The sequence below is a fragment of the Miniopterus schreibersii genome (genome assembly GCF_964146895.1).
Source record: "Miniopterus schreibersii genome assembly, chromosome: 19".
In the NCBI taxonomy this organism is placed as follows: domain Eukaryota; kingdom Metazoa; phylum Chordata; class Mammalia; order Chiroptera; family Miniopteridae; genus Miniopterus; species Miniopterus schreibersii.
This window is the reverse complement of record NC_138119.1, coordinates 14,137,789-14,151,492: the sequence shown is the minus strand read 5'-3', so window position 1 is coordinate 14,151,492 and position 13,704 is coordinate 14,137,789. Positions and strand designations below refer to the sequence as shown.

The 13,704-nt window shown below is 49.5% G+C and overlaps 2 protein-coding genes across 4 annotated transcripts; one reads left to right on the top strand and one right to left on the bottom strand.

Moving 5' to 3' along the window:
* Positions 1-2,962: 2,962 nt before the first annotated feature.
* Positions 2,963-8,691, top strand: GLMP (glycosylated lysosomal membrane protein). 2 transcript variants are annotated; one of them, XM_081121664.1, is made up of 6 exons: positions 2,963-3,134; positions 3,581-3,838; positions 4,035-4,235; positions 4,360-4,578; positions 5,071-5,327; positions 5,433-5,926. In XM_081121664.1, the coding sequence occupies exons 1-6, from the start codon at positions 3,018-3,020 to the stop codon at positions 5,596-5,598; spliced, it is 1,218 nt and encodes a 405-aa protein (XP_080977790.1). In that variant the 5' UTR covers positions 2,963-3,017; the 3' UTR covers positions 5,599-5,926. The 2 variants fall into 2 exon arrangements, with proteins under 2 accessions (XP_080977790.1, XP_080977791.1); XM_081121665.1 differs by lacking the exon at positions 5,071-5,327 and having other exon boundaries at positions 2,982-3,134; positions 5,433-8,691.
* TMEM79 (transmembrane protein 79) lies at positions 6,180-12,675 on the bottom strand. Of its 2 annotated transcripts, none has more exons than XM_081121667.1 (4): positions 12,570-12,675; positions 10,989-11,780; positions 10,487-10,700; positions 6,180-7,204 (listed from the first exon to the last, which is right to left on the bottom strand). In XM_081121667.1, the coding sequence occupies exons 2-4, from the start codon at positions 11,737-11,739 to the stop codon at positions 6,997-6,999; spliced, it is 1,173 nt and encodes a 390-aa protein (XP_080977793.1). In that variant the 5' UTR covers positions 11,740-11,780; positions 12,570-12,675; the 3' UTR covers positions 6,180-6,996. The 2 variants fall into 2 exon arrangements, with proteins under 2 accessions (XP_080977793.1, XP_080977792.1); XM_081121666.1 differs by having other exon boundaries at positions 10,989-11,902; positions 12,570-12,672.
* Between the last annotated feature and the right edge of the window lie 1,029 nt (positions 12,676-13,704).

The following is a 13,704-nucleotide window of genomic DNA, read 5'->3' as shown; positions in this document are numbered from 1 at the left end:
TATAGGCAGTATTCCCCATATTATGATGGGGAATCTAAAGCATGGATAAAGAAGGTTGTCCAAGGGTCACAAAGCTGGTGAGTGGCAGACCTAGACTTTCTAGGTAGGCAATATGGCTGTAGAAGCCATCTGATTACAGCTGGCTGGATTGAGGTGTAAGGTGGAAAATGGCTTGTGAGAGGGCACCTCGGGTGCAGGCTTGATTCCCGGCCCCAGTTGGGGTTCATGTAGGAGGCAACGAATCATTGTGTCTGTGTCACATTGATGTTTCCCTCTTTCTCTTTCCCATCTATTCTTTCTGAAAAGCAGTGGAAAAAAATATCCTCCAGTGAGAATTTAAAAAAATTAAGTCCTCACTTAGACTTTCTTCTTCTAGCCTACCTAACCTTTTGTTGAAATCCCTGCCTCTTGTGGTGTTAATAGTTCCCTCAAGAGTTTTAAGATCTTAGATTAATTCTCAAGTAAGTAAAAAAGATCTTGAAGAAATATTGCTCGTAAGACCTGAGAAATTCTAGAGGGAGGAAGCTAGTCACACTGTGTGGATTCTTTTCCTTCCACTTGTCCCTTTACTCCTCTAGGTTTATTCTGGTTTCAATTCTTAATGGTTAAACACTTAGATAATTATACACAGTAATCTTCCTTTTAAGCACCTACAATATCTCCTAAACCTATGGAAATCACTTCTGGTATGTTAGATCAATCTGTACTCTTCAGCCTGGCTGTCAAAAAGCTCCTTTGTGCTTTCCAAAACCTAAATTTAACATAGTGATTAAATTTTGCTATCTCTGATTTTGCTTGTGGTTCTTCCTACTGTCACACTCCTAGATTCAGCCAAATTCTATTCCCCCCCATAAAAGCAGTATCTTTTGGATTGTGTGGAGATTTGAATTCCTGACTACTAGACCCTAGGCTTGTTTTTATTCTTCCTCACTGGGTCCTAGGGTTGATACCTACCTCAGAGGATACAAGTACTACTATTCCCCCCCCCCCAAGATTAAAACTTTTGAGGACACAAGTTCATCTTAGTTACTTGGGGGGGAAAATGAAATTGGATCCCTACTTTATTCATTATAGCAAAATTAGTCCCAGGCATCTGAAAGATTTAAATACATGAAAGTGAAGCCATAAGAGAGTTCTAGAAGAAAACATGATTTAAAAATAACATTAGAGTGGGGAAACATAATAAATGCAACTGCATTTTAAAAATCTGCATGGTGTCTGGCAGGCGTGGCTCAGCGGTTGGACATTGACCTAGGATCCAGGAGATCCTGGTTTGATTCCCAGCCAGGGCTCATGCCCAGGTTGCAGGCTTGATCCCCAGTGAGGGCTGTGCAAGAAGCAACCAGTCAATGATTCATCATTGATGTTTCTATCTCTCCTCCTCCCTTCCTCTCCCTCAAATCAATAAAGACATATTTTTTTAAAAAAGAACAAGATAGGGCCTAGCCCTGGCCTGGCCTGTGTGGTTTAGTTGGGCATCATCCCATGCACCAAAAAGTTACTACTTCGATTCCTGGTTAGTGCACATGCCTGGGTTGTGGGCTCGATCCCCAGGAGGGGGCATGCAGGAGGCAGCCAATTGATGTTCTGCTCCCACTTCTTCCTCTCCCTCTCTCTCTAAAAATAAATTTAAAAAAAAAATCATATATATATGTATATACATATATATATATGCAAGACGTGTAAATAGCTCCAGAAAAACAAGTTACTGTAAAATATGAGATGCTTAACCTTATTTTTAGGAAAATGCAAATTAAGTGTGATAAACACTTTCAAGGGTGTGGGGAAATGGGCCTTCTACACGTGGTATGAGCAGCAATTGATGTCTCATGGGGCAGTTTGACCCGGCAGTTCCGCTCCTGGGTATTTATCCTATGGACTTGGTTACAAATATATATGAAATGTGGCCCTGGCCGAGTAGCTCAGTTGGTTAGAGCATCATCCCAAAATGCCAAGGTTGTGGGTTCGATTTCCTATTAGGGCACGTACAAAAAGCATCCGATGAATGCATAAATAAGTGGAATAAATTGATGTTTCTCTCAAATCAATTTTTTAACATTAAAAAAACACTAATATATATGAAATGCTGTGTGTACAGGGACATTCCTTTCAGCATTGTTTGCCATAGCGAAATGTTGGAACTGAAGGTTCTGGCTAAATATACCATGGAACATCCCCCCGCAATGAAATGCTTACATCGGAAAGTGAGACTGTTCATGTGCACCGATACAGAACAGTGTTCAATGTACAAGTGAAAAAGCAAACTGAGAACAGTGGATGCCATTTTATGGTATTTTACAGATACGTATATAACATGTATTACATATTTTGAGTATGCATAGAATATCTTGGGACGGACACAAACTGGTAATGGTTGTCTCAGGAAAGGAACCAAGTTGCTAGGGAATAGGGGTGATACCCTTGGTACCTCGAGAATTTTGTGCCATATGCGTTTATTAGTGAAATTAACTTTAGGATTAAGAAAAAAGAACAACAGCACCCAAGTACAACACAAAGTGCATTCATTCAGCCAGACATGACAACGTTTTGTTCTCATATCCTATGTTCAGTTATCTTTTTTCTTCATTTCCACCTGGGGGATCAATAAATAATAATGACAAAAAGAAACTTCTAGAGTGTGCTATCTCCCCCACATAATTCCTTCAAGTTCCTCTCTGCGCCTTCCCTACCAGAGTTATTTTGGGGGATCCCATTTGGATCTTGAATCTAGACATCATGCCCACTTAGAGGTAACTAACTGTTCAGTGGGACCAGCTGGGTAGGAGAGTCGGGAATATGTCTACCTATCTATCTAGTCTGGGACGTCTTTCTTGCCAGCCCAGCCAGGGATGACAAATCTCTAACCATTCTGACTATTCTCCCTCAAGCCTAAAGCTGGGTTAAGTGAGGCGGTCTCTTTAAGAACTGCTGTGATGGCTCCTCCCTTTAAAAGAGATCAGCTGAGTCTGTAAGTCACATGACTCAGGTGTCTCTTCCGCAGTCCGAAGCTGAGCTGCATGTGCAGCTGTGAGGAACCCCGCTGGGGTTGGGGGCGCTGTGCCCCCAGCCCCATTCTCCTCCTGAGTCTTCTGTTTGCAGTTCCATTTGGCCTGCTGGGGGAGGAGACCCGCCAGGTGAGGGGCTAGAGCAGTAGAGGTTTCAGGAAATGCTACCCTTGAAGGGCGGTTGGAATCTAGGCCAACCAGGGAGTGGAGGGTGGAGGGGGGCTTGCATAAAGAAGAATTATTCAACTTGGGGGCGGGGGCAGCCGTGGGGCCGGGCGAGTATGAGGGCTTCCTGACTTAGCCCTGAGTGACACAGGTCCAGGCAATGTTAATTTTTTTTTTCCTCCTCTTAGCTCTATGCCATGATCTTTTAACCAGGGTCAGGGCAGTTCTGGCTCTTCACTCTACCTCTGCTCTTACACCAAGATTCCCTTAGCTCCCACACAAACTCTTGTCTAGGCCCCACCCTGTCCCCGGCATTGCCCAAGTCCCCTGACTCTACCCCCAAGCTTCTCCTTTGTCTTGTGTCTTTCCCTAATCCCGTTCTCTTGACCTACCCCTACTCCATGTTCCAGGTATCTCTGGAGGTCATCCATGACTCAATGGGCACCCCCCAGAACCTGCTGCATATCCGGGCAGTGGGCACCAATTCCACGTTGCACTATGTGTGGAGCAGCCTCGGGCCTCCAGCAGTACTGCTGGTGGCTACCAATACCCCCCACAGCGTCCTGAGTGTCAACTGGAGCCGTTTGCTATCTCCTGAGCCTAATGGGGGCCTGATGGTGCTCCCCAAGGACAGCATCCAGTTTTCTTCTGCCCTTGTCTTTACCAGGGTGAGGAGGTTGGGGGAGAACCAAGGGAAAGAGGAGAGGGTTCATCAAGTTAGAAAAAGAAACTGAACACTGGGTGGGTGAAGTAGAGTCAGGTATAAGAGCCTGGGCCTGGGATCTAGTGAGTGGTGGGGGCGGCGGTGATTCAGGAGAAAACTGGACTCAGGCAAGCCCAGTCCCATCCCACCCCACCCACCAGCTGTTCGAGTTTGACAGTATCAACACATCTGATGCGGCAGCAAAGCCTCCAGGAAAACCGTATCCCCCATACTCCTTGGGTGAGTTCTCCTGGAACAACATCACTGACTCACTGGATCCTGCCACCCTGAGTGCCACATTTCGAGGCCACCCCAGTCATGATGCCACTGGGGCTTTTGCCAATGGCAGCCTGGCCTTCAGGGTAAGAGTATGGGAATCAGGACTCAAAAGGCTGGTTTATGAGGGTGGGAGTTAATGATGGGGGTGGCCTTCAAGTACAGGCATCCATTTGCTTCCCACGCCCCCCCATGCCTCCTCCATCCTAGGTGCAGGCCTTCTCCAGATCCGGCCGACCAGCCCAACCACCTCGCCTCCTGCACACGATGGACACCTGCCAGCTAGAGGTGGCCCTGGTTGGGGCCTCTCCCCGAGGAAACCGCTCCCTTTTTGGGCTGGAGGTAGCCACCTTGAGCCAGGGCCCTGACTGCCCCTCAATGCAGGAGCAGCACTCCATCGATGATGAATATGCACCTGCCGTCTTCCAGGTCAGGCTTCCAGCAGAGAGACAGATAAGTGGGGGAATGTAGATGGAACCCCAATTAGTACCTCAGACAATCATTCAACCATTTACTATTTAGCAACACTTTATTCAACTCCTTTAAGTGCTGGGCACCATGCTAATAAGTTTGGCCCAGTCTCTGCCTTCAGGGGAAGACAGAAGGAAGGCAGAAGACAGTGCAGTGTGACTCAGTGCTCTGGCAAGTAGGATGTGCAAGGGCCTAGGGACCCAGAGGAGGGAGCTAAGTGTAGACGTGCAAAGAGCCAGGGTGGAAAAGCACCTAGTGTGCATCCAATCCAGCTCCCCTCTCTACAGAGGAAATATTGAAGTCCCAGTGCAAACAGCCTGTGAGTTCTAGAACCAGGCCTAGGTCTCAGGACGACTAGTGACAGATGAAGTCTGAGAAAGCATGGGGGTAACAGAAGGGTCAGGCACAGGTTGGTTCTCCTCACCCTGCATTGTCTGCCTTTCTCCACAGTTGGACCAGCTGCTCTGGGGCTCTCTCCCATCAGGTTTTGTGCAGTGGCGACCAGTGGCTTTCTCCCAGAAGCAGGGGAGCCGAGAATCAGCCCTTCCCTGCCAAGCTTCCCCTCTTCATCCCACCTTGGCATACCTTCTCCCCCAGTCACCCATTGTCCGAGCCTTCTTTGGGTCCCAGAACAACTTCTGTGCCTTCAATCTGACATTTGGGGCTTCTACAGGCCCTGGCTACTGGGACCAACACTACCTCAGCTGGTGAGTCGGGTTGTGGGCCAAGGGTTTGGGAGGTTGAAGTAGAGGAGGACTGGGCCTCTCTGTCCTAAGTGTGGTTACCTCTCTTTCTCACTCTGCTTGCTCTAGGTCGATGCTCCTTGGTGTGGGTACCCCTCCTGTGGATGCCTTGTCCCCACTAGTTCTAGGCATCATGGCGGTGGCCCTGGGTGCTCCAGTGTTCATGCTGCTGGCAGGAGGCCTGTTTCTGTTGCTGGGCCCCAAGAGGTACTCAGAGTACCAGTCCATGAATTGAGGCTCACTCTCCAGATGGAACGACATTACTGGACCTGCCATGCTGTGCCTGAAACCTCTGCGAGTTTGAGGGTCAATGTTCCCATCCAGTTACTCCTTTCTCCCATCTTGCTTTTCTGCAGAACCTCAACTCCTGGGAACCACCAGGTGGGGCTTCCTTCATACTTTGGAGAGGGACCGGGACAAGAGTTACTGCTAGAGGGAGGGTGCCCTTGGAGCCTCCCCACCCCTCCAGCCCTCATTTCTTGGATGGGATTCAGAGGCCGAAATGAAAGGCTTTCTGACTGGTTGCTGCCTTGCGGGCATGAAATAGACTTATTTTTTCCACAGGGCTTGTCTCTCTGTATGCGAGTATTGTTGGCTTGGTTCAAGGAATGAGAGGGCTAAGAGATGTGCGTGGAAGGCAGCTTTCTGTGAATGGCCCCATATTTCCCAGGTCTGGTTCTGTCTCTTGACATGAGACCAGAGTTCCTGCTAGCCATTCTCCATCATGTGAAGCAGGGAGGTTTCAGGTGCAGTATGAATCAAACAAGAAAGGGACACTTGAGACTAGGGTACCAACAGAAAGAAAGAACCAAGTAAGACTGTAGTAGTCATTTATTGTTATACCTGTCCAACCCCACACACACATATTCACATGGGGTTAACAGCAGCCATTGTATCTTCCAACCACTCCCCAGCTGCCACATACGTGAACATGGACGGACGTACACACACACATACACACACACACACACACACCTCTTGGGAGGCAGGTTTCCCTGTCCGCTTCTCTCTTCTGGGCAGGTTGGAGGTGGGAAGTTACAGGGGCCTAATTGGTCAGAAGGGAGGAGGCAGCAGCTCTGTGCTGGGGCAGTTGTAATAGTCTTGATTGAGGCTAAAGGGCTTGTGAGGGTCAGTCACGGAGGGTCCTCAACCCAGGCCCCCAGGACAGTTTTGCCCAACGTGAAAGTCCTATTTGATGCCAAGCCTTTATCTTTAGGCATGAACAATATTTCCAGTCTCCTTGAGGCCCTCGGCTTAGACAACTGGCACAGAAAAGGCCATTGTTTTTGCTGTGGCTCTGCCCCACTGCCTCACAGGAGGCTGGAGAGTCCAGCAGAGTCCAGCAGTGGTGGGTGGCTGCTCAGGAAGGAACCATGCTTCTCCTGGTCCTGGCCCCATGCCCTCTGCACCCTTAAAGAACATGACTGCCTACCTCGTTCCCTGCAAGAAAACATCTGCTCTACCTCCCTCCCTCATAACTATCCTGGGCTTCGAAGGTAAAGGGCAGCCCTGACTGGGAGACAGCGGGAGTGGGAGGGGCAGCCCAAGCTCTGATTGGATGGGACCCTGTTGGGTCAGAAGTGGGGTACATCTCACCGAGGTACCCAGGCTGGGGGCAAGAGGATAGAGCAGCTCAGCCCCAGGGGCGGGGCCTGTAGTCTGAGCGGGCGTAGTCGGGGTAGTCCAGGCGGCTCTCGGTGGCAGTGAACATGCGCTCAGGCTCCACCAGGAACATGTAATAGAGGTTCCACACTAGCATGGACAGCAGGGGCAGGAATGTCAAGCCGTAGCCAAAGCCTCGGAAGGAGCGGCCCACGGCAAAGGTCAGCCAATATATCAACCTGCAGGGTGAGAAAAGGTCAGGCTACCCCCAGGGTAGCTAACTCAAGGAGATGGGGGTTGGTGGATACAACTGATACTTCTAAAGACAGTAAATGTTTATGTACTATGTGCCAGGCACACTGCTAGGGGCACTATTTAATTTAGACTTCCCCACATTGCTATGAGGTGACTTTATTATTTCCTTCCCTCTTTTATTTTTTACTTTTCAAATTTTAATTAAAATTTTTGAGTAGGTAGCATACAGTCACATGGTTCAAAATTCAAAGGTACCAATGCATATAGTAAAATGTCTTCCTCTACTGATCCCCAGCCACCCTATTTTATATATATATATATCTTTTATTGATTTCAAAGAGGGGAAGGGAGAGGGGGAGAGAGAGATAGGAACATCAATGATGAGAGAGTCATCATTGATCGGCTACCTCCTGCATGGCCCTGACTGGGCATTGAGCCCGCAATTGAACCTTGATCTCCTGGACCCTAGCTGGGCCCCAGCTACCCTATTTGTTCTCTTCTCTCACCTCCCCACCTTTACTCTACTCCCACCATAGGCATCCTATATTATGGTTTCTTATGCAACAGTGATTTTTTTATGTATATATGAGCAAAAAGATTTATGTTTTCCTCCCCATCCCCTTTTGAAGTTTGGTAGCGTAGTATTTAGACTGTTCTGCACATTGATTTTTTCCCCCATTTTATTATACTTTGGAGGTTATTTTTATCAGTATATAAACAGTTTCCTCATTCTTTTCTAACTGTAGTACATTCCATTGTCTTTATCTCCCCTTTTGCAGATGAAGAAACTAAGATTCCAAAGAGATTAAGTAAGACTGGTCCAAGGTCAAGGTCACATATCTGGGAAATAGTAAAACTGATTTGAACCCATGCCTGTTCATTACCCCTTCTCCTGCCATTTCAGAGAGGCAGAGGAAAAGGAGAATAAGGAAGGCAGCTTCCGGAGGGCCTGAAGCACAGAGGGAGGGGTAAGCTACAACCAAAGTTCTTTTGGAAGATCTACTAAAAATATGTATCCCTCCATGGGGGAAACAGCTTCCTCTTAATATATAAAGGACAACTTATAAAGTTGACGTGCCTTTATGTTTTTACCTGTTAAACAGAAGGAAGAGTAACCGCTGCTTCTCTACTGCACCAGGAGGCAACATGTTATAATAATAAAAGTTCACATTTAGCAAACCCTTACCAAGTGCCAGGCTGTTCTACATACTCTATATGAATTAACTCATTTAATCCTCACAACAACTCCATTTTATAGATGAAATGGGTGATGAAACTGAGATAAAAATGCTTGCCCAGCCGGGTGTGGCTCAGTGGTTAAGCATCGACCTAGGATCCAGGCGATCAGGGTTCGATTCCCGGTCAGGGCACATGCCCGGGTTGTGGGCTGCAGCCGATCAATGACTCTCTCATCATTGATGTTTCTACCTCTCTCTCCCTCTCCTTTCCTCTCTCTGAAATCAATAAAGATATATTTTAAAAAGAAAAAGAAAAAAAGAAATAAAATGCTTAACTGGCCCTGGCCAGGTGGTTCAGTTGGTTGGAGCATTGCCCTGTACCCCAAAAGGTTGTGGGTTTGACCCCTGGTCAGGACATATGCCTTTGTTTCAGGTTTGATCCCCAGCTGGCGCGCATGTGGAAAGAAACAGATCGATATTTCTCACATCCATGTCTATCTCTCTCCCCCTCCCTTTCTATCTCTCTCAAATCAATAAAAACATATCCTCACGTGAGGATAAAAAAAAAAAAGTTTAAGTCACTTGCCCATGGTAAAAAAGAAAGGACCTTAGGTGAGGGAGGGGAAGGGACATGGATTCTAGTCATGCCACTTCTGCTGACTGACCTGAGTGGCTCTTCTCCCCCAATCTGTTGTGATTTCCTCTGTATAAAATGGGTCAGATGGCCTGGCCGGGCGTGGCTCAGCGGTTGAGCATCAACCTAGGATCCAGGAGATCTCGGTTCGATTTCCGGTCTGGGCACATGCCCAGGTTGTGGGCTCGATCCCCAGTTGCGGGTATGCGGGAGGCAGCTGATCAATGACAGCTCTTTCATCATTGATGTTTCAACTCTCTCTCTCTCTCTCTCTCTCCCTTCCTCTCTCTGAAATCAATAAAGATATATTGGGGAAAAAAAGTGGGTCAGATGGACCAGACAATCACTGAGTCTTCTTTAGCTCCCTGATTGTTCTTACTGCTTAAGCCAACTTGTATCTGAAACCAGCATCCCCCTAGAAGGAGGTGGGAGGTACAGTTACATGAGTGGGAACATTTATCTTAGGAAACATCTACTGGGAGAAAATGCAGGACTGTGTCATGGGAGGCTGGTGGGACAGCTGACCTCTGGGCTACAATCAGAGGTAACAGGAAGACAAATTTTAGCTCAATAGGAATAATGTTTTAGCAGTTAAAGCAACCTGGAATCATACATTGAAACTGACAAAAGGAAATGTATTAGGGAAAAAAATGTAAAGACCTGCATTTATTTGGTTTCAGAAATTCAAAGGTGCCTTCTGGGTTAACGGTAGTTCACATGAAAGCACCCCGTAGGATTTCAGGTGACTAAATTCTAAATGAGAGTAATGAGGCTGCCATGAGAACTAATGTGGCCTTGGTTTGTATGAATAGGACAATACCCTTGACTAGCCCCCCCCCCCATATGACAAGCAGGAGAATTTCCTGCCCAGAGTGAAGGACCCACGACAGTATAGGGATCAGAGCCACTTAGCAAGTAAACACGAGGCAAGCAGGGTGTTGGAGTGGGGGAATTGAGAGCTGTTGTCAAATATCGAAATTTGTCCTAGGTAATTCCTGAGATTAGAGCTAGGGCAGCAATTCCTAGCACAACATAAGGAACTTTGTAATAATTGGGACCTTTGAAAAATGAAACAGACTGCCTTATAAAGAACTGACTGAGTACTTGGTTATAGGGGGGGTTCAACTAGAGGCTACCGGCTCCTTGGCCAGAGTGTCAGAGGAGTGGCTGCAATGGGTGGGAGGTTGGGTCTCCATGACACCTGAAAGTCCTTCCAGTTCTAGATGGTATAAGGGTCTCTGAAATCAGCTTCTCGTGAGAAGATATACGAGCTGATCACCTGCCACCAAGTGAGGGAAGGTGCAAGGGAGAAAGTAGACTCATCACCTTTCCAGGGCACACATTTGGGCTGATGCAGGATCCAGAAAGCTCCTGTCCCTGCTCTCCAGACATTCAGACCTGGGTCCCTCTAGCACCATTACCTGCCTTGTGCCCCACCTCCAGCCCCAACTCACCGGGAGACTGCGAAGAGGCCAGTGAGCAGAGGGAGCAGCTTGAGGGTATCTTGGGGCAGGTAGGTGGAAAGCACAGCCAGGTTGAAGAAGTAGAGAATGAAGAGCTGGACCGACTGGGACACGTACTGCCGGTGGATCTCCACCTCCCGCCGTGGCTCCCCAAAGGGCCGCAGGGCAGAAAAGCACAACAGGCTCAGCCCGTACACGAGGAGCCCTGGGCGGGGGGCGAGGGGTGGGATGGGGGGGTAGAGAACACAAGGTCAGAGTAGAACCGTAGGCAGGAAGCAGGGGCAGGGTCTGTAGTGGACAGCTCACAGGCAGGGGCTCTCCACAGTGGGACTCGGGGGCCTGGGAGGGGACGGGCACACAGGGCGGCAGGGTGTGTGAGGCCCTGAGGGTCCAGGCTGAGTGAAGGGAAACCCCTGCTCCCCAGGCCAGGCAGGCCCTGACCTCAAGTGCGGCTCCCAGATACCCCCTTCATTCTCACAGGGCCCCGGCTCACCCAGCACGATGGGGAAGGTGGCGAAGACTCCGCAGCGCAGCGTGTAGACGAGGCGGGAACTCATGGTGGGCAGCCGAGGGGCATCGAAGGGCAGGAAGGTGTACGCCCCGTACAGCAGGCAGGGGAAGAGAATGAGAGCGGCTCCCACCGAGGCCACGGCCTTTAACCCCTCGTGGCCCCCACAGCTCCCGCAGGAGTGGCCGGGTGGCCGCGCCACGGCCTCGGCCCACTTGCACTCGGAAGGCTCAGGCTGGATGGTCCGGGCGGGCAGGAAGGCCCGGCGGCGCTCCCCCTCGGCCGCCTCACAGCGCACAACAACGTCCTCCTGGGGCCGCCGCTCGATGCACTGTGGGTCGATGGGCACGAAGGTCCGGGCCGCCTTCTCGGGCAGCAGGTTGGCATCATCTTCAGGCAACTCCTCTAGCTTGCTGAGTGGCTCCGACTCAAGGGGCTCGGGCTCAATGTCCCGCCAGCCAGGGGGATCCGGGAACTGGGCACCTGGCTGGGGGCCAGTCCCCCAGGGCAAGGTGGCAGCCTCGCTTACTGTGCTGTCTAGACCGTCTTCAGCCCCCTCTTCAGCTGTGGGAGACCCAACTGAAGAGCCCACTCTAGAGGACTCAGCACCGGGGGACTCGGCCCCACCTTCCCCTTCCGGCTGCCTGCCATTGGGGACCAAGGCCTGGGGTGGGCTCTTTTCCAGGGCCTCGGGCCTCTTCACTTCCAGCAGGACCAGGGTTTCGGGTTCTGTCATCCTGGGGCCTCAGTTCTGGAATCTACCCTGAGGTCATGTCACTGTGGAGGTTAGCAGAGGAAAGCTCTGTCAGAAGCTCCTGTCCTCTGGCCCTTAGGATGGGTTGACAGAACTGGAATGCTCCAGGGCAGCTGACCTCATGGGCTTTCGCCCCTCCTGGGACCTTAGGGAGAACATTGTACAGAGGACAGTGTTGAAAGAGAGGGAGGCAGGAGGGAAGTGAGCAGCTAAAATGGAGGAACCCTTTTGACATCAAATTCAGTCCAGCAGGAAAGGGTGAGTCAGGGGGCACAGGCCCTGTCAGCTATGGCCTAGCCAGTCCCCACCCACGCCTTCTACCGGCCTCCACCAAAACCCCTGGGGTCATTGCCACCCTAATGCAGGAATGGGAGGTACCTAGAATTTTGTTAAGACCTTCCTAACCACTAAGAATCTCCTTGTGGACAGAGAGGCTGCCCCTTCACCTTCAAACCTTCCCTTCTCTCTGCAGATCCCTGCTTGGAACTCTACTAGCAACTAATACCAGCGATTTACTGACAAATATGTTCAAAGGAACTGGCAGTAGCAGTGCACCCTGTCTTTAGTCTCCAGTCTGGGTACTTGGGCAACTTCTAAACACCTCACTAGCACACCTCATCCATCTCCGGAGGGTCTATGTGCATTCTGATTTCTAGGTCCAATCATGGCTGTTTTCTGTGACTCTTCCCCTGTCTTTCTCCTCTCCCTGCCATCCTTCCTGTCTGACTGCTTCTTGATGGGGCTGATCCCCTCCCTTCACCTCCTCAAGGGCCTCCTACCCCTTGCCATTTGGACCCATGACACCCTCTTACTTTCCATCTGGAGAGACGTGGAGGGTCCCCAGCTTCCGAGAAGGAGCTGTTCAGCTCCCTGCTGGCTCTGCAAGTATTCCTTTCTCTCTCTCCCTTTACCTGTGTCTCCAAACCAGTCTGACCAGAGCAGGTGGGGCCCAGATTAAAGGGGCAGGCCCTGCTCTGCTGAATCTGCCTGCCGACAGAAAAAGCATTAGAGGACGTCATCCTTCCTGAAAGTTGGGGTGCGGTTGGGCATAGAATTGTGTGTTCTAGGCAAATGGGATGTACAGGAGCTCAGGGCAACAGAGGGGGACCATCGGGTTTGTGCATCAAAGGGTTCTTGGAGGAGGTTGGAATACCCAGAAGAGAGGTGGAATTTGTGCACTTATTCATTCAATATTTATTGAGCACCTATTATTAGCTAGGCACTATTCTAGGCACAGATAGGGAAGAGAAAAAGATGACAGGCAAGGTCTCTGCTCTTGAGGAGCTTGTTCTATTGGAGTAACAGATAATGAAGTCTAGCAAATAAATCAATAAGGCAATTTCATTACTGAAAACCTCTTTGCCAAGGTGCCATTTGAGCTGAGACCTGAAGGGAAATGAGGAGTATGAATGTTCCAGGCAGAGGAATAGAAAGTGAAAGATGAATGAATGGGAAAGACTTAGGCTGTTTCAGGAACAGAAAGGTCAGTGATTGGAACCAGGATCATAGTGGTTGAAGGGGAATTTGTTCCCATTACAACGTGTACACAGCTCCCCCTCCCCCCCAATCCTTTGCTTTTTAGCTTAGGTTTAAGGTAAAGAAAGCAGTAGGGATCCAAGGTGATACTTCCAGTGGGAGGACCAGGGGGGCAGAAACGTGAGGGAGTGGTTTATCATTCCTGTGGGACCTTACCTCTAAAGTAATTTGAGCTTTGTGAGGGAGGGAGTGTCTGGGTTGCTCATTTTTGTGTCCCCAGAACCCAGCATTGCTGCTGGAAAACAGCGGTGTGCAATAAATGTTTGCGGGACTGGAAATCTTTGGGAGGGAGAGCTGAAGGGCCGAGGCGTTTGTACAAGAGTCATGTTCTGGAAGGCCTCACTCTTACAAGAACACTGTCATGTACACTTTTTTTGTTTAAACCATGGAAAAAAGGGAGGCTTGGAATCA

Coding starts and splice junctions, on each gene's coding strand:
- GLMP (XM_081121665.1), top strand. CDS start 3,018: ATGTGCAGCTGTGAGGAACCCCGCTGGGGTTGGGGGCGCTGTGCCCCC. Junction 3,135..3,580: donor TGGGGGAGGAGACCCGCCAG/GTGAGGGGCTAG, acceptor TCCATGTTCCAG/GTATCTCTGGAGGTCATCCA. Junction 4,579..5,432: donor ATGCACCTGCCGTCTTCCAG/GTCAGGCTTCCA, acceptor TGCTTGCTCTAG/GTCGATGCTCCTTGGTGTGG.
- TMEM79 (XM_081121667.1), bottom strand. CDS start 11,739: ATGACAGAACCCGAAACCCTGGTCCTGCTGGAAGTGAAGAGGCCCGAG. Junction 10,701..10,988: donor CACCTTCCCCATCGTGCTGG/GTGAGCCGGGGC, acceptor CCCCCCGCCCAG/GGCTCCTCGTGTACGGGCTG. Junction 7,205..10,486: donor GGCCTCTTCGCAGTCTCCCG/GTGAGTTGGGGC, acceptor CTCACCCTGCAG/GTTGATATATTGGCTGACCT.